At 46.7% G+C, this 19,276-nt stretch overlaps 1 protein-coding gene across 1 annotated transcript in view; it reads right to left on the reverse strand.

The window, feature by feature from the left end:
- Window positions 1–299: 299 nt before the first annotated feature.
- The window catches only part of ASB18 (ankyrin repeat and SOCS box containing 18), a 40,981-nt gene continuing 22,004 nt past the window's right edge, over window positions 300–19,276 (reverse strand). Inside the window, exons 3-5 of the mRNA XM_035139182.2 lie at window positions 17,074–17,578; window positions 13,721–13,834; window positions 300–906 (exon numbers count right to left, since the gene is read on the reverse strand). Of these exons, the coding sequence (XP_034995073.2) occupies window positions 721–906; window positions 13,721–13,834; window positions 17,074–17,578 (805 nt within the window). The 3' untranslated portion in view covers window positions 300–720. The remainder of the gene's footprint in view (window positions 907–13,720; window positions 13,835–17,073; window positions 17,579–19,276) is intronic.

The following is a 19,276-nucleotide window of genomic DNA, read 5'->3' on the forward strand; positions in this document are numbered from 1 at the left end:
GCTGCATAATGCAGAATTATTTGGGAAGTAGAGACAGAGAGATGGAAAAATAACAGAGGTCCCTGGAGAGGCAATGCTTTGGGAATCTCCTAGATGCTGCTTTCAGCGTTTGGGGAGTCAGGAGGCTGCTTTGGAATTTAAAAAGTTATGTAGTGAACCAGGATTCCATCTGCACTTCTTTGGTAAATAAAACACCACAGTAATAAATAGAGATGCTTATTTCTAATTTAAATTAAAGATTATGACAACATTACCATTACAGGCTGTTCCTTCACATTTTATTAGCTCTTTATCAATAGTTTCTTAATTCAGAATTCAGTCATCAATTACTATTATTTTGGAAAATGAAACATTATTGAAAAAAGACATTTTACTAGAGTTCAGCACTTAAGTATGAAATTTTATTTACCTAAATGTTCCAAAGCCTCTATTCTTGTTACTATTTGTGCTATTTATATTTTATTAACAGATCACTAAAATCTGTGAGGCCACAAACAAAACTGCATCAAAAGATTTCCAAAGTGCATTTTACAGAAATGGTATACATTAAAAGCTTCAAGTCATTGTAATAATCCATGGTTATATTTATGTAAACCCCTGAAAGCACTTATTTGTTAGAAAACCGGAAAAACCTTTACTGTATTCATAAGCAATTCATTTATCATACACCAATGAGGACGAAGATATAATGGTGAGATTTGGTGGCTTGGTACAAGATATTCAAAGCAAGAATCCCTCGGGTTCTAACAACAGATAATTTTGGACTGGTTTGGGAACAGGCAGTAAGGGGATGAGAAAATGGCACCTACTGCCAAATTTCCTCCTGATGGCACAGCGGCACAAATGTTGCAGACACCGGACCTTGTACATCTGATTCTGGAAGGACTCATAGAAAGACAGGTGCCTCTGAAAGAGAAAGAGCAGTTTGCAGGGTGTGACCACCTGGAATTTATTTATTTCTTAATTAGATTGCTCTACAGCTTTGCATCCAAAGATCACAGGGCAGTTCACAGCATAAAAATTCAAAAGGAGAAGGCAAAATTCATAATAAAACAAAAAGAAACCAGTAAGCCCCCTCCCACAAACATTTAAAAGCCCATAAAATATCAATCGGCCAAAGGCTTGGTTGAAGATAAACATTTCCCCCTGGTCTAAAAGTATATAATGAAGGCACCAGGCAAACTTCCCTGGGGAGAGCATTCCACAAATGGGGAGCCACTGCAGAGAAGGCCCATTCTTGTGTTGCCACCCTCCGGATCTCTCGAGGAGCAGGCACACAAAGAAGGGCCTCAGAAGATGAATGCAGAGTCCGGAACAGATTATATGGGGAGAGGCAGTTCTTGGGGTATTGTGGTCCTGAGCCATTTAAGGCTTTGTAGGTCAAAACCAGCACTTTGAATTGGCCCTGGAAAATAATTGGCAGCCAGTGCAGTTGGGCCAGGATCGGTGTAATATGTGCTAACCGCCTTGCTTCTGTGAGCAACCTGGCCATCAAATTCCGCCCCAGCTGAAGTTTCTGAACCATCTTCGGAGGCAGCCCCACATATACTGCATTGCAGTAATCTGACCAAGAGGTTACCAGAGCATAGAGGACAGAAGTCAGGCTGTCCCTGTCCAGATGGGGGCACAGCCCAAGCTGACGGAAGGCACTCCGTGCCACCGAGGCCACCTGAGCCTCAAGTGACAGCAAAGGATCCAGGAGGACCCCCGTGCTATGTACCTGCCCCTTCAGAGGGAGTGCTGCCCATCAGGAGCAGGCCATCTCCCAGCCATCTGCTAACAGGGCCTCCGTCTTATCTGGATTGAGTGTCAGTTTGTTGGCTCTCATCCAGTCCATTACTGAGGCATGGAAAAAAAAAGATGATTTAACCAGAGTTAGTAGTAGTAATATGAGGTATTTCTCAACGGATGATTAGGACCAGCAGCATAATTATCTTGAGAAAGAACATTTGAAGCAATGATTCTTCAACATCAACTTTGTTGGACTGGTCATGTTGATGCCTGATGATCGTCTTCCAAAGCAACTACTTTATTCCGAACTTAAAAATGGAAAGTGTAATGCTGGTGGTCAACAAAAGAGGTTTAAAGACTGTCTCAAGGCAAATCTTAAAAAATGTAGTATAAACACTGACAACTGGGAAACACTGGCCTGCGAGCACTCCAGTTGGAGAACAGCCTTTATCAAAGGTGTCATGGGCTTTGAAGACGCTCGATCTCAGGACGCAAGTGAGAAATGTGCTAAGAGGAAGGCCTGCTTGGTAAATCCACACCGTGATTAACTCCTGCCTGGAAACCAATGTCCCCACTGTGGAAGTACGTGTGGATACAGAATTGGCCTCCACAGTCACTTACGGACCCATTGTTAAAACTATGTTTATGGAAGACAACCTTACTCAGATATGAGTGATCGCCAAAGAAGAAGAAGATACATGTACAATGGTCTTTTTGATTTTCCTATTTCAGCTGGCAATATACTTAAAAGAAATATTTCTGGTCTTTTTTTTAAATGTTATTTTAAATATTTTTTTTAATTCTTCATATACTTTATTCCAAAATTCTCGAATTTCCACACAGTTCCACCACATGTGTAAATAAGTCCCATTTTCCTTATTGCATCTCCAACATATGGGTGATCTGTTTTTATACTTTTTGACAAGTTGTACTGGTGTTTGATGCCACCTGACATCATCTTCATAGTATTTTCCCTAAGATTATAACAGGCCGTAAACTTAATGTCTTCTTGCCATAGTTTTTCCCACTGTTCCATAAGAATGTTGTAACCTAGGTCTTGCGCCCATTTTACCATCACAGTCTTTACCTGTTCTTCCTTTAATTCTCATTCTAATAATAGGTCATAGACTCGTGAGATATATTTTCCTTTACTTTGTATTAGATCTTTTTCAGATTTCAATGTTTCCTTTGCAATACCTATTTTCCTGTCAATAATTAATCTTTGATCCTGAATTTCCTTAAAGAGGTGAAGTTTCACCTCGTATTTCATCCCTTTTTTTAAATAATATTTTTTATTATTTTATACACTAACAAGAAACAAGACATACACACAAATAACACAAAATATTCCCACAATTCATCACATTATCATTTTCATAATGTGGGGACTTCCCTCAGTCCCCCTTCTGAACTACATTGTCCATTTTTGCTTTTAGCAGGTTCCTCATCCAAAATCTTGCACATTATTAAAATACATTCTTAATAAACCATTCTATCTTATTTTCTATCTTACATCTAATACACTGCCAGAAACACAATTCTGCTTCCTTAAAGTTAATTAAATATTACAATATTTCTTCAAATAGTCTCTAAATTTCTTCCAATCTTCTTCCACCTTCTCCTCCTTCTGGTTGCGGATCCTTCCAGTCATTCCATATAGTCCATCACCTTTATGTGCCAATCATTTATTGTAGACATCTCTCGCGATTTCCAAAATTCGGCTATTAATAGTCTAGCTGCTGTTGTAGGGTACAAAAAGAATGTACAGTCTTTCTTTCGGATCTCATCTCCAACAATTCCAAGCAAAAAGGCTTCTGGTTTTTTTAAATAAAGGTATTCCTAAACACCTTTGTCCATTCATTATAAATTTTTTCACAGAAGTCTTTTATCTTGGGGCAGGTCCACCACATGTGGTAAAATGTTCTCTCTTTCTCTTTACATTTCCAACACTTATCAGATGCATGATGCATTTTTGCTAATTTCACAGGTGTCAGATACCACCTATACATCATTTTGCATCTATACATCATTGCATGCAGTGAACTTCATACCTTTTCCCCACAATCTCTCCCAATCATTTGACATAATATTATGCCCCACATCTTTAGCCCATTCAATCATCACTGATGTAACTTGTTCATCTTTTGTATGCCATTCCAACAGCAAATAATACATCTTAGAAAAGTTTTTTGACTTTGTATCTAGTAATTCTGTTTCCAAACATGACTTTTCAGATGAGAAACCAATTTTTTTCATATCCATTTTAAACATTTCGTTTATCTGATGATATTGTAATGAATCATTTAACTTATCTTTAAGCTGTTCATATGACTTTAATTTATATTGGTCTTCTACTTCTATCAACAAATCTCTATATTTTGGCCACTTAACTTCCATATTTAACTTCTTATGAGCCTTCGCTTCCAACGGTGAGATCCACCAGGGTGTTTTCCTTTCCAGCAAATCTTTATACCTGATCCATACTGTCAGAGGGCCTGGTATGGCTACTCTAGAGTAACGACTCCAGCATGGTCTTTTAAGGCTTTTATTAAGTGCTGACTATTTACAGTGTTCAGAGCAGTAAAAATGCATCCTTAAGGTGAGGTGTCAGAACTCCCGAATGGCGATTGGCGCGTTTTCTTCCAGCACCACAACTTTGGCAGACCCAACCTCTTCCCCCTACGTTTGCGTCGCAATTCGGGAGTTGGGGGGATTGGCCTCCCCCCCGTGCGTCCAACTTCCTGTCCCACCTGAGGCATGGGCTCCACAACCCTGCCTGAGCCTCGGACACCACTTCCTGACTCTCCGCTGGAGGCAGAGCTCTCCTTACTCTCTCCAGCGCTTGGTGATGGGCTGGAACTTAAGATGGGAGGGACTTCCCTGTATCCCTTGTCCCTCACATCCACCCCCCTCCCAGGCTCCTCTCTCCTCCTCCCCAGTGGCTCTCTGCTTGCTGGGGACGAGTGAAATCCCAAGAAGTCTGTGGCATCCGAGCCTGTGGGTGTGAAAATTTTCCCCCAATCCTGCGATCTCTCTCCTTCCCCCTGAGAAGACGGAAATCCCAAGAAGTCAGTGGCATCAGAGCTGGTGGGAGTAAAAATGTTCTGCCAGTCCTCTCCTGCCTCTGACGTCGTTGACCTCGGTGAAACCCACACCTCTTCTTCCGTGTCCTCAAATTCCGCTTCCCATCTCCATGGGGAGCTGCTGCCTGCTATCCCTTCCTCCTGCTCCTCCCCCTCTCCCTCCCTTTCCATGTGCCAGGGCTTGGGCCTGTGGGGGAACAGGGCGTGGAATTCTTCCACTAAAAATTCCTCAGGTACTTCCGTGGCCGGTATCCACTCATTGTGGGATGGCGGAGTGTCCTCCCATGCTATCAGGTACTCCAGTCCTCTCACCCCTCTCCTTGAGTCTAAAATCTCAGTTGCCTCATTGAGCTGTCGGGCGTTTCCCGTCTCCCCCCCTCCCTCTGGAGGCTGATCGCTGTCCCTGAACCTGGTACTTTCCCTGTACGGCGACAGCAGTGATCTATGAAACACTGGGTGCACTCTCATGTCCTCCGGCAGTGCTAGCCTGAAGGCTACCGGGTTGACCTGTTGCGTGACCGTGAAGGGGCCCAGCCTCCTGTGTGCTAACTTTCTGCATCGCCCCCTGGTGGGAAGACCTTCCGAGGATAACCAAACCTTGTCCCCCACCCTTATGACCTCTCCCGGCCGCCTGTGGCGATCTGCCCCCTTCTTATACGCTTCCTTGGCCCTCTCCAAGTGTTCTCTGAGCTGTTGGTGCACCGTCTCCAGGTCCTCTGCCCACTCCTCGGCCTGTGGGCCCTCTTCCTCCTCCTCCCCCTCCCTCTCCGGGAAAGATCTGAGGTCGCGCCCATAGTTGGCCTTAAAGGGCGACACCCCTGTGGAGACGTGCACCGCATTGTTGTAGGCAAATTCTGCCAGTGGCAGGCGATCCACCCAGTCCGTTTGCCTCTGGCTGACGTAACATCTCAGGTACTGCTGCAGAATGGCGTTGACCCGCTCCGCCTGTCCATTGGTCTGCGGGTGCCGAGCCGTCGACAAGCTGACCTCCACCTGCAGGAGGTTCATGAGCCGTCGCCAGAACCTGGAAACAAATTGGCGGCCACGATCCGAAATAACTCTTAAAGGCAATCCATGCAGTCGGAATACGTGGTCCACAAACAGTTTGGCCGTCTCTTCTGCCGAGACCGCCTTGGCACACGGTATAAAGTGGCACATTTTGGACATGAGGTCCACCACCACCAACACTGCGGTCTTGCCCCTGGACGACGGCAGGTCTGTGATGAAGTCCATGGACACTACTTCCCACGGCCTGTGCGGTGTGGCTAATGGCTCCAGCAAACCTGCTGGTGGCGCTCTGACCACCTTTGCTCGCTGGCAGGTGTCACATCCCCTGACATAATCCCGAACATCCTCCCGCACCCCTGGCCACCAGAAGTGTCTCATGACTAGGTGAGTGGTTTTGTCCCTTCCGAAATGACCCGCCGTTGGGTTGTCGTGCATCTGCTTGAGAACCTTACCTCTCAGCTGTTTGGTCGGGAGGTACAGGGCTCCCCTGTAAAAAAGCAAACCCCTCTTCTCCTCAAAGTCTTTGGCCTGCTCCCTCCCCCCTCTCAGGTCTCTGAAGATGCGGGTGGCAAATTCATCCGCTGCCGTCAGTGCTGTGAGTTCTGCCTCGCTCACCACTGCTGCACCGCATGACCATGCAGATGGGGGGAAAACGTGCCTGGGTGCTGGTGGCAACTCCTCCTCCATGTACTCTGGCTTGCGGGAGAGGGCATCCGCCCTGACGTTCTGCTCCCCCGGGATGTAGTGGATGGAGAAGTTGAAGTTCGAGAAGAACTCTGCCCACCGTATCTGCCGCTGGTTGAGCACCCTGGCCGTTCTCCAGAACTCCAGGTTCTTGTGGTCTGTGCACACCTGGATGGGGTGCTTGGCGCCCACCAGGAAGTGTCGCCAGTGCTGGAACGCCGCGTGGATCGCGAGAAGTTCCCTATCAAACACTGTGTAGTTGCGTTCAGGCTGGGTCAGCTTCCTGGAGAAGAAGGCACAGGGTCTCCACTCTCTGTTGGCGTCCAGTTGCAACAGAATCGCTCCCACAGCTTTATCAGAAGCATCTGTCTCCAGGCGTAGGGGCGCATCCTGCACCACGTGGAACAGGTGCTGGTCTGACGCGAACACCCTCTTGAGGCTTTCGAACGCTGCTTGTGCCTCTGGTGTCCACCTGAACTTCTGCTTGCCTCTCAGGCAGTCGGTGATGGGAGCCGTGACCCGAGAGAAGTTCTGGATGAACTTCCTGTAGAAGTTAGCGAAGCCTAGTAGTCGTTGGGCATCTTTGCGCGTCCTGGGGCTGTGCCAGTCCAGGATGGTCTGCACCTTGTCCTTGTCCATTGCCAGTCCCTTGTCTGACAGCTTGTAGCCCAAGAAGTCCACCTCCTTGGTGTGAAACTTGCACTTCTCCAGCTTCACATACAGGTGGTTGTCCTTCAGGCGCTGCAACACCTCCCTGACATCCTTCACATGCTGCACTGGGTCATTGGAATAGATAAGGATGTCATCCAGAAAGACCAGGCAGTTCTTGAAGAGGAGGGACCCCAGGACGTGGTGCATGAAGGCCTGGAAGCAGGCTGAGCCCCCTTGCAACCCGAAGGGCATCACCAGATATTCAAAAGAGCCCAGAGGCGTGAACATCGTGGTCTTCCATTCATCGCCTTCCCGGATCCTGATCAAGTTGTACGCCCCCCTCAGGTCTAGCTTGGTGAAAATCTTGCCCCTGCGTGCCGCTGTCAGGAGATCATCCACTCTGGGCATGGGGAAAGCCACTGGCTCTGTCACCGAATTCAGCCGTCTAAAATCCACCACCAGGCGGCGCTGTTGCGTGTCTTTCTTGTCCACCCAGAAGACCGGGCTGCCCCCTGCTGCCTTGCTTTCTCTGATGAACCCCCGCTTGAGGTTCTTGTCGATGAAAGCGCGCAGATCCTCCAGTTCCTGGTCTGACATGGCGTACAGCTTGGCTGGGGGTATAGTTGCCCCCGGCACCAGGTTGATCTGGCAGTCAAAAGGCCTGTGTGGGGGTAGGTGGTCGGACTCCGCTTCGCTGAAGACCTCCTGCAGGTCCCAGTACGGCTTGGGTATCGCCTCACCCCCTTTGACGTGCATGGTGGCCACCGTGGCTATCGGAGGCCCCTCCCCTGGTTGGTGCTGCATGCAATGTTCCAGACAAAAGTCCGACCCAAACGTGATGCATCTCTGGTGCCAACTTATGGAAGGGTCGTGGCGCGCCAGCCAGCTCATTCCCAAAACGATGGGGGGGTCTGAGATGGTCGTGACGTTGAAAGCCAGTGTCTCTGAGTGCCTTCCCACCGTCATTCTCATGGGGGGGGTTTGATGAGTGATGGCCCCTCCCAGCAACTCTCTGCCATCAATGGTGGCCACATGCAGGGGAAAATCCAGCTGCAGAAGTTGGATTTGGTGCTCTTCTGCAAAGTTTCTCGAGAAGAAGTTGGCAGATGCCCCACTGTCAATTAAGGCGAGGACTGACAGGGGGTAGCCATTTGGGAGCGTCAGCGTGACTTCTAGAACCACTCCTGCTCTGGGAGGGGTGGGCTGGCTCTGCTCCTCTCTGTGCGGGTGGGCGGGCTGGGGCTGTTCACTGCTGACTGTGCCTGGCTGCTGCCCCTTGTCTCCTGCAGCCAGGCTGTCTCGTTTCCCTGCTGTGGTGCTACGTCAGTGGGGGAAGGTACAACCGTTCCCGCCTTTCCTTGCCACTCCCTGCGATGAGGGCAGTCTCTGACGCGATGCCGGGGGGAGTTGCAGAGAAAGCAATTCCCTCCTCTTCCCTCCTTGCGTTTTGGCGCCGCCGGGGTTTGAAAAGCCCGCGCGCGCGCTCCCCCGATCTCCATCGGTTCCGGCTCTGGGCTTGGTCTGGGCGGGTCTGGGGGCGGTCCCTGGGGTGGGTTTTGGTGATGTGGTCTGTCCTGAGAGCGTGGGAACCAAGGTTTTGCTGCGCGCGTCGCTTGTTTGTCATACCATCTGGATTCCTGCCTCACCCCCACCGCTAGCGCCGCTTTGCTGAGCTGATCCATAGTCTGCGGTCTAGGACCTCTTGCCAGCTCATCCTTAACGTCTGCATGCAAACCTAGGTAGAAGGCTGATTTCACTGGCTCACTGTTCAGATCCCACCCCAGTTTGTGCACCAGCATGGTGAATTTCGCCCAGTAGTCTCTAACTGTCGATTTTCCTTGTGTTAGGTCATGAAGCTCCTGTTTAGTGGCCTCCATTTCACTGTCGCTAGCGTACATTAATTTTAAAGCTTCTAGAAATAAAGTTGCGTTCTTCATGCAAGGATTTTTTTGCGCGATGAGCGGTCTTACCCATTCCCGGGCGGCCCCCGTCAAATGCTCTATGATAAAGTAGACTCTGTGCGCGTCATCTGGGAATTCTGCTGCATGCAATTCCAGCGCATAATTTATCTCAGTCTCGAATCCGAGGTACTCCCTCGGGTCTCCGCTGAACTTGGTGACTAGGCTCTGTCCCCTTCTCACTTGGACTAGCTGCGGCTGGGGTGCCCCCCCACCTCTAGCGGCTTTCTCCTCTTCCAACTTTTTCTGCAGGTCTAATACCATCACCCTTAGCTGTTTCTCAGTCTCCTCTTTTGTCCTCACCTGGTCCACCAGCTTGTTCAGCTCCTCCTGCGCCCCTCGCGCTTCCTCCTGAGCGGCATGCAATTGCTGCTGTGCGTGCGCTGTGAGGGTCTGTAGCTCCTGCTTCGCTGCTTCAGCCTCCAGCCTCCAATGCTCAGCCTCTTGAGCGCTCATCGCTGCACTCCAAAGTAGCCAAAAAAGATTCGGGAGTTGCTGTCAGAGGGCCTGGTATGGCTACTCTAGAGTAACGACTCCAGCATGGTCTTTTAAGGCTTTTATTAAGTGCTGACTATTTACAGTGTTCAGAGCAGTAAAAATGCATCCTTAAGGTGAGGTGTCAGAACTCCCGAATGGCGATTGGCGCGTTTTCTTCCAGCACCACAACTTTGGCAGACCCAACCTCTTCCCCCTACGTTTGCGTCGCAATTCGGGAGTTGGGGGGATTGGCCTCCCCCCCGTGCGTCCAACTTCCTGTCCCACCTGAGGCATGGGCTCCACAACCCTGCCTGAGCCTCGGACACCACTTCCTGACTCTCCGCTGGAGGCAGAGCTCTCCTTACTCTCTCCAGCGCTTGGTGATGGGCTGGAACTTAAGATGGGAGGGACTTCCCTGTATCCCTTGTCCCTCACACATACATTAAACAATTATTTTGTAATTATATGATTTTTAAAACCTCTGTGAGCCTTTATTTCAAGTCCACAACATCCTATGGAACCTGTGCCAAATATCTAAAGGATCTACTACCGGTACTCCCTTCCCATCGAAGCATAGCTGCCAAGTCTCCCGTTTTTCACAGGGAAACCCCCGTATTTTAAACCGTTTTCCCGCTGTCAACCCGGATTGGGGAAAATCCCGTAAATCCCCCAGATTTCCTACCTGCCAGGGAGGCTCCATTTTGGGTCCTAGCGCCGCCCGATTTCCGGTACCCAGACATGGGTAGTGCGGCACCAGAAGTCGCTTCTACACATGTCCGGACATGCGTAGAAGTGACTTCCGGTGCTGCGCCGCTGCTGATCCCGCATTTTTCAGCGGGAGACTTGGCAGCTATGCACCGAAGAGCCTTTATGCTTGCAAGACTAAATGCTTTCCCCTCTGCAGTGACCGAAGGCAGATTCGCAAACATTCCATTTCAAGTCCATTTGTGTGTCTGCAGTCACAAAGTACCTGATTCAATGGACCATCTTCTCTTAGATTGCCCTTTACACACCAGACCTCACCAACTGATGCTGAGCAAAATGTTGGACCTCCAGCCCACAACTCCAAGAAGAAGCCAAATAAGGTTTCTCCTGGCAGATCGGGACAGAGATATTACTGCTTTAGTAGCTTCCTTTTTAGCCACAATTTTACCCAAGAGGGTTCCCAATAAACTATCCTTTCGGGAAATAGACAGGGCGTAGCAGAATATCCAAATGCACGTGACCATAGTGGGACCTTACAACCCTTGAGAGCATCACCCTTGTCTTTTTAATTATTCCAGTAACTTGAAATGTTTTACACTGTGATGCCAATAAAAGTATTTGATTGATTGACTGACTGATTGATTGATTGATTGAATAAATAAATAAATAAATAAATAGATGGTTGACACACACACACACACACACACACACACACACACACACAGCCTATAAATCTTCAGCACACGGTCCTCTAAAGAAATCTGATGCTGCCAAAGCTGGCCTGAGTCATCCTGTTACTCTGTATTTTGAAGAGAGTGAAACAATACCTTGTTTTACTCCCCACTCACTTGCTAAAACACTGACAGCTCACGAAAGCTTTCCTTGTAATGCCCTGGAGGAGGCCATCCCAAAATAATTAGATAATTAAATGTTCAGGTGCTTTTTACAAAGTACTACTCTGACACAGTGGATTATGAAATTTACCCCCAAACTCCCAATCAATGTTCAGTTTAGAGGAAATTCTCTTGGCCTTGGATGAGATTAGAGCACCTAAAAGGAAAATTTGGGAGGAAATTGGGTCAGGGTGGGGTGGTGGGAAAGCATTCTCAGATGGGATTGTAGAGTGAAAAGAAAATCTAGGTACCACAAGGTAAAATGCTGGGGGCAATGCATGCTTATTCCGATTGGATGGAAGCCCCTGTGATAAGTGTATTTAGGATTACAGCCTTTGAACACAAGAGTGGAATGTTTCAGAAAACCAGACAGCTCCATAAGCAGATTAAAAATGTGAGTGAGAGGAGCCAAGAGGAGACCAGCAACTTTCTCTTCTTCCATACAGGTAAAAGGTAAAGGTAAAGGACCCCTGGATGGTTAAGTCCTCAGGCAGGAAAGATCCTACGTAGTAATGGGTGATTTGATCATTAGGATCAAGGAGAGCTGGGTGTGTGATGGGCAGGGTGATGTTGCTCATCATAAGGGATGTGGGTGGTGCTGTGGTCTAAACAGCTGAACCTCCCTGGTGTGCTGATTGGAAGATTGGTAGTTCGAATCCGCGTGACGGGGTGAGCTCCCGTTGCTCTGTCCCAGCCCCTGCCAACCTAGCAGTTCAAAAGTGTGCTCTGGCACTTGTTATGTGTTCTGTGCTCCAGAAGTGGTTTAGTCCTGCTGGACACATGACCTGGAAAAGCTGTCTGTGGACAAATGCTGGCTTCCTTGGCCTGAAAGTAGAGATGAGTCAAATTTGAGTGGACTTAACTGTCCAGGGGTCCTTTCCCTTCATCCTTTCCCTTGCTCATCATTTAGATAGGCTAGTAGATAGTGCTGGGGAGGAGTCAGGGGTGCATGCTGGCACCAGTGGCTTCAGGAAAGGGAGCTGGGAGTTCCTGGAAGTGAACTCTAGGTTGCTTAGTAAGATGCTGAAAGGCAGGCCCTACAAAGCAGCTTTTTCTGAGATTTTCTTTACTGTCTTTATTTCTTCAATTTATATCCCACATTTTCCTCCAGGGAGCTCAAGGTGGTAAGCATGGTTCTCTGCTCTCGTTTTACCCTCACAGCAACCCTGTAAAGTAGGAAAGGCTGCAAGGTCACCCAGTGGTCATCCAGCTTCATGGCTGAGTGGGGATTTGAACCCTGATCTCCTGGGGCCAGCACACTAACCACTACACCACACTGGCTCTCGCCAGTCCAAATGCTACCTGTTCCACATGTAGGGCCATCTAGACAGGTACACACAGGTATGTGTCCATGGTGGTATTGGGAAGAGGGATCTGGATTTGTTAGGTACTGGGGAACATTTTGGGAGAAGCCAGGCCTGTTTGAAAGAGAGAGACTCCACTTGAACTGGGATGGAACTAGACAGCTGGCACTATGGCTTCCAGGAAGGGCACAGCCCTTGGCACTGCACTTTTTAAAAGATATCTGGCTTGCTTGTTCTTTCCATAGAGTTCAAAACAAGAGTCTCCAGTTACCAGTATGGAGTTCTGTCCATAGAGAAGCTATCCTGTTACCTGGGGCACCAGGCCTTTTTATTTTTACATTTCCCCCAGGCTTCTTAATGTATTATTATTTCAATATGTTGTAATTTATTATTTTCCATGTGTATTTTCCATGTGTATTCCATGTGTATTTTGCCATGTTTTTGTAAATTGCCCTGGCAGCACTGCTAAATGGCAGTGCATAAACCATATAAATAAACGAATAAATAAGAATTAACAACATTGCACACATCCTAGACAAAACAGCACAAAAGAATTGGTCTTATTTTGGCAACACAAATAGTTATCACAACTCAATGGAAACAGCCCAGAATCTTACACTGGATGCTTGGTAGAGTACTGCTCACTCTGCAATATAAGTATACTGGAGAAAGTTACACTTAATTTAAGATTTTGACAAGAAATAGAATCTCCAAAATAGAAAGTTTCTTTTATGACATATGCAGCAGAACCGTCATTCCTCAACCTTGGCCCTCCAGATGTTTTTGGCCTACAACTCCCATGATCCCTAGCTAACAGGACCTGTGGTCAGGGATGATGGGAATTGTAGTCTCAAAACATCTGGAGAGCCGAGGTTGAGGAAGCCTGTTCAAGGCAATGCTCATCACAAGCCTGGAAAATCTGAAACCATACTTTATAATCTGATAATATTGATAAGCCTATAATCATTCTGTGTACCTATTTTTTTTAGCGTCCCCCCATCTTTTCACTTTTGTCTATTGTTATAATTGGTTCTCTCTGTTTTATATATATTATAAAATGAAATAATAATAATAATAATAATAAACTTTATTAAAAAAGAAGTTTTATGGCTGTAGGGTGACACATGTTAATCTGATTATGCTTTACAGTACTCCATTTGGTAAAGTTGCAAATTCAAGCCCGGATTAGATAAACAAATAAGCAACACAATTTGTATAGCTGTTACCTGAAATTCTTCATTTGGGATGACTTCCAGCCATTTTTCAGAGATGGGAAGATGAGGGTAAGAATTGTAAAGGATTTCAATAATCTCTGGCACAGAAGCACAAGATTTCAGCACCTAGTGGAGGAAAAACCACCAGGGAAAAATTAGGATGAATGTAGATGCCATGCCAGGTTATGTGGGCCCTTCTACTCTGGCCCACAGCTGGCCTTAGAAAGGGGCTTCAGGAAGCTCCCTTATACTGTGGTCTCTTATACTACTGGTCTCTGCATTGTCTACATTTACTGATAGCTCTCCAGATCAGGGTTTCAGCCCAGAGTCCTTCCCAGCCTCATCTAGAGATTCCAGAAACTGGAACATTTTGTATGCAAAACAGATGCTCTAACACTGAACTATGGCCCTTCCCTGATGTGGAAGTGGTGGAAATGATTGAATTGTAGAGTTGGAAGGGATCACAAGGGTCATTTAGTCCAACCCCCTGCAATGCAGGAACAATGGAAAGTTCCATCAGAACTCTGGCTTATTATTTTCTTTCTGCGTCTAAAGGAGGCTCACCTGGCGCCTTCATTACATATCTTTATGTGCCAGGCAAAAAGGTTTCTCTCTAACCGGGCCTTTGGCTGATTGGACATTCAATGGCCTTTTAAATGTGTTTGTGGGAAAGGGGCCTGATTTTGTTTTATTATGCATTTTGTGTTCTCATTTTGTATTTTTATGTTGTGAACCGCCCTGGCATCTTTGGATGAATACATTCAATGGATACAGATTTAATAAACAGCAGCAGCAACAAACAAACTAACAAACAAATAGACAGACAAACAAAAATGTGGTTGCTGAGTAATGGGAAGGTGCTTTTTAAATCTTGTAAAAAGGAACAAAACATTGAAACTAGAAAATATTGATGTTCTCTCTAGCAATAGTGATAATCACCCCGCGGGTGTCAAAGCAATATATATAGACATGTTAGGATGTTATCATGCTTATATTGATGAATCCCCCCTTGTTTCCAGAAGAAAAGTGTTTTTCAGTGTTTTTTTTAATTGCACAACATACCATGTGTGGCAACCCCTCCCCTCACAGCCCCTACAGCCTTCATTGTAGAGATTCTGCCATATGCATATTCGCCATTGGCAGTTCAAGTATTTTGGTGGGTTGCCCCTCTCCTGCTTTGATTAACCTTTGTTGTGTTGCTTTCGTTTGGAATAGTTGTACTTGTTTTTTATAATTGTATGATTATGTTGTTGTAACCCAGCTTGGGGTCTCACGTCAAGGGCAGGAAAGTACGTACAAACAAAGAAACATCACATTCTAAAAGACAAGCAAGTCTTTGAGGGAGCTTCATAATTTCTGGGTTAGTCTGCCCCTATGCATATGTGTGTTTGTTTCATACCCTCCAACATTCATTAGATGAAAATAAGAACATTTCTCATCCTTCTGCAACTCCACCGCCCTGCAGAGCATTTCCTATCAGAAGAAGGGCAAGTGCCCCCACCATGACACCAACAGGGCACAGCACACATGCCCTCTACCCTCCAGAGAAAACCTCTTAATCCTGATTTTATTTTATTATTCAGTATAAAAAGAAAAATGGCCAAATAAATAAGTTTTAAAAGGGGCAAACATGCACACATAGCATGTTTAAAAAATATTAAAAATCACGACTCCTTTCGCTCCGCTCCCCCTCTCTTCATTCCCTCTGCCTGCCCCTCAGAGCTGGCTCATCCCATGGGGCTGGGTCTTGGCAGCCACAGCCTCTCCCGCTCCTCGGCCTTTCTCCAGCAGATGCTATGAGCTGCCCAAGGGAAAAGGCGGGCACTGGTGGCCAGGGAGAGGCTGTGGGGTGCTCCCTCGCAGCCACCACCCTCAACCCCACTGTGTCTCAGGACCAGGGCCGGCTCTAGGGGTAGTCTGGGTGGCGCCACTAGGCGGAGTCGCGCGGAAACCGCGCTGCACCCGCCCACCAGCCGCGACAAGGAACGGAGCGGGGCAGGGGCGCCGGAGCGATCTCCGCACCATGGCGCTAGGGCACCCGACGTGCTTGAGATGGCCCTGCTCAGGACATTCTCCCTGAGATCAGCAGCAGTGGCACCACTGGCAGGAGAAATAGGGACATTCCGGGATCAAATAAGAAGCCAGGATGGCTTTTGTAATTCCAGGGCTGTAACTGGAAAATAGGGGCACGTGTGTGTGTGTGTGTGTGTGTGTGTGTGTGTGTGTGTGAAAGGTATGGGTTAAGCACTGTGACTGCTGTAGGTCAATGGTATTTGTACATTGACTCCCAGTATGTGGCCAGTCCTTCATGTGAAGTAACTGCTGCCATGGTCAAACTAGATTATTTTGCAAGCCACTGACAAACCTAGTTTATGTCTTCCTTATTCTCAACCTGAAATTTGAGTTATGGAGAGAAATAAGGAAATTGTTAATTTTGCTCAAGATGTGAACTGCACATATTTCAATCAAATTGGGTTGTTTAAACTATTTAAATAGTTCTTACAAAGCAGGGCAAATCTAGATGCTTCACAGTTCCTACATTACCTGTATAGACTTTAACAAGCTGGGCTGACCTCCTTTGGATCAGAGATTCCCAAATCATTAAAACAGTTATTATAACAGCCCTTGAAGGGCTGGAGTCATGACCTTGAAGAGTTAATTCACTCATTTTTAACTTAAAAACACAGGTTAGGGATTGAGAATGTGAGCATGCTGTGCCCATTAGGATGCAAACTCTCAAGACTGATGTGATGCCAATTAGTGGAAGTTTGGTAGCTTACACCTACTACTTTTTGGAACCTGTTTGAAATGGTTTCAAAAACAACTTGGTTTCTTTCACCTAGTTTTTATGGTATAAGCAAGTTTCATTTCCAATATATGAAAAACAAGCTAACTCTGATATTCTACTCAAAATGGTGGAATCTTCCTGTGATAACTTTTGAAACCAGGAAAGCACTTTTGATTATAAACACTGATGATTCTAACAGTTCTGCATCAAAAACTTCTCCAATTCCCTTTGAATGACCATGCCTGGCAATTCTTGCAAAGCTGGGTCTGGTTGCACAGGTCTTTCCCAGTCAGCATCCTGCTTAGAGGAAAGCTGCCTCTTGGCTGGAAAAGGCTCTGATGGTTCGACTGCAGTTTTTATGTTCCCTCTCCAATGTTGTGGGAATAACTCCCCAGCTGCTGAGTGTGTGTAAAAGAGCCTGCATCTAGTCAGCAGACCAACGAAGGGTTAACAACCCATCCAATCCTGGAATGGCTGCAGATGGGTCTTCTACAAGCTCTGCTTCCTGAAGGGGAGATGCAGAATTTCAAAGTTGAAGTAAAGGCCCCAATAAGCACAAAGGCAGACAGTTCCTTACCCTGATGAAAGCTGTCGGCCACAGTTTTTGAGAGCCATGGTTTATCAGGGTCTGTACTGTGAGGTGGGGCTTCTGCTCTTGCTTGAAAGCTGCAGTTTGCAGGACACAGGACAGTGGATATGCCCCATTGTAATCGATGGCATTGACATCGGCTTTCCTCTGCAGCAGGAGCTCCACCAAGCTGTGATGCGCATTCCCGCAGGCTTTATGAAGCGGAGTCTTTACTTCCTCATCCACAGTGTTTACTTCTGCTCCATATTCCAGCAGCAGCTGACATAATTGCAAGTAGCTCTCCTGGCTCTCCGCTTTCTTTGCTTCTCTGCAAGCCACACTGAGTGCTGTCTCCTCCAGGCTGTTCTTCTGGTCCACAAGAGCCCCACACCTCAGGTACAGGAGCGTGTGGTCAGAAAGACCATGCTTAGCTGCTATGTGAAGAGGGGTTTCTTGGGATTCTTCACTTGGCTGGTTTACCAGGGCACCAAAAGTCACCAAAACTTTAGCACACCTACAAAACAGGAACTTTTATTTATTTCTTTATTTAAATCATGAGCTGCCATTCAAAATACATTATTTTCCAATGGTGGCTTACAACATTAAAAACAATTTAAAGCCATATAAAATACAAACAAGCCTATGCAGAATGTTGACATGCATTTGAATCTCTTTGCTTACAGTGGATTTTAGTTATCTTTTACCTGTTTTTACCTGCTTTAATGTGAATTTTTAAGGTTCTTTTTTGTAAACTGCTTTGAGATTTTACTACCATCAAGCAGTATATAAATGTTGTGAAATAAATAATATCAGCAGGGCGTGCTGTGCCTGAAAATGTCAAAAAACGCTGTTGCATATTAAGATGAAGCAAAAACAATATATGGACCCCCCCCAAAGTGCTATGTAGACTACTTACGTAGCCAAAACAGATGTTCATCTTTGATTTGGGGGTGGAGGATCAAACAAAGGCAATCCTGAAAGGCAAAGCTCCTTACCTACAGGATGTGTTAATTTTAGCCCAAACTTATGACACCAAGAACGCTGCCACAAAGCGACTCTGTCCCCTGACCCTCCACGGGTCTGATCAAGGAGTCAGAGCAGCTCTGTACTTTCTCATTGTTACTGGGTAAATAAATGCCCTGTAACTGCACAGTACATGACCTGAGAGGCTGTGAAACATGTACAGAGCTCCTGCTGCATGCAAAGGAGCATTACAAATGAAGCACAAGTTATTTCAACTGAGGGGGAGGGAATCCTCGTAGATTCATAGTGGCAGTGAACTGGCAGGCAAAGGCTGGCACAGTCACCAGACTGACAAGACACATTTGCCTCTAGTTTTGAGGAATGTGTTGTTTGAATGGGAAGGGCCCACAGATCAGTGGCAGAGCGCATGCCTTGCACACAGAAGGACCAGGTTCTCCAGCAGGAAAGGCCCTCTGTCCAAGGTGGGCCTTTGGCAGTTAACTGTACATTAGACATGACCAGGCAAAGTGGACCAACCGTCTGAGGCAGCTTCATGTGTTCAGGGTGCAAGAGGTTCTTGAGCTGAAATCATTTCAGTGGGGATTCAGTTTTCCATGGTAAGGGAATAAAAGTTGTTAGGATCTTCACCTCACATGGCATTTATTGATGAAAAAAGGGCCACTGTGGGAAGGCTACACACACCTGTGCATATTGCAGAGGAAGGGAACCAAAGGTGGGCATTGATAAAGCCAGAGGTGGGTATGGCAAAAGTGGGCAAGCTACACCACCTGATACTATATGACATCAAGTGCATGAAAAGCAAAGCAGGGAGCTCAAGGCTCATATATCCCTAGCATGTGATGCTTGAATCTAATTTGTGCCTGAAGGGGTTAAACTGTAGAGTAGCTGCCTTTGCCCCCACATTAAATATTTGAGGAAGCTTCTTTTGCAAAGGGGGAAAGCTCCATTTTTTTAGGATCAGCTCAAAGTTGTGCAGCTTTTTTTCCAAATGGGAAAGTCCCACTTGGGGGGGGGGCAGCTCAGAGTTGTGCGTCTTTTTTGCAAAGGGGGAAAGCTGTACAGGAGTTTTGGAAAAGCTATCTCTGCTCCTGTCTCCAGTGCCTTATGGGAGTTGGGAGGGCAACTATCTGAAGCAGGAAGCCTCCTGTGCTCATGGGGGCCACACTGGAAAAATTAAGTGGAAGCAGGTCCTCCTCTTCAGGCAGGGGTGAAGAAGATGAAGCTCACT

The sequence above is a fragment of the Zootoca vivipara genome, chromosome 1 (assembly GCF_963506605.1).
Source record: "Zootoca vivipara chromosome 1, rZooViv1.1, whole genome shotgun sequence".
NCBI classification, from domain to species: domain Eukaryota; kingdom Metazoa; phylum Chordata; class Lepidosauria; order Squamata; family Lacertidae; genus Zootoca; species Zootoca vivipara.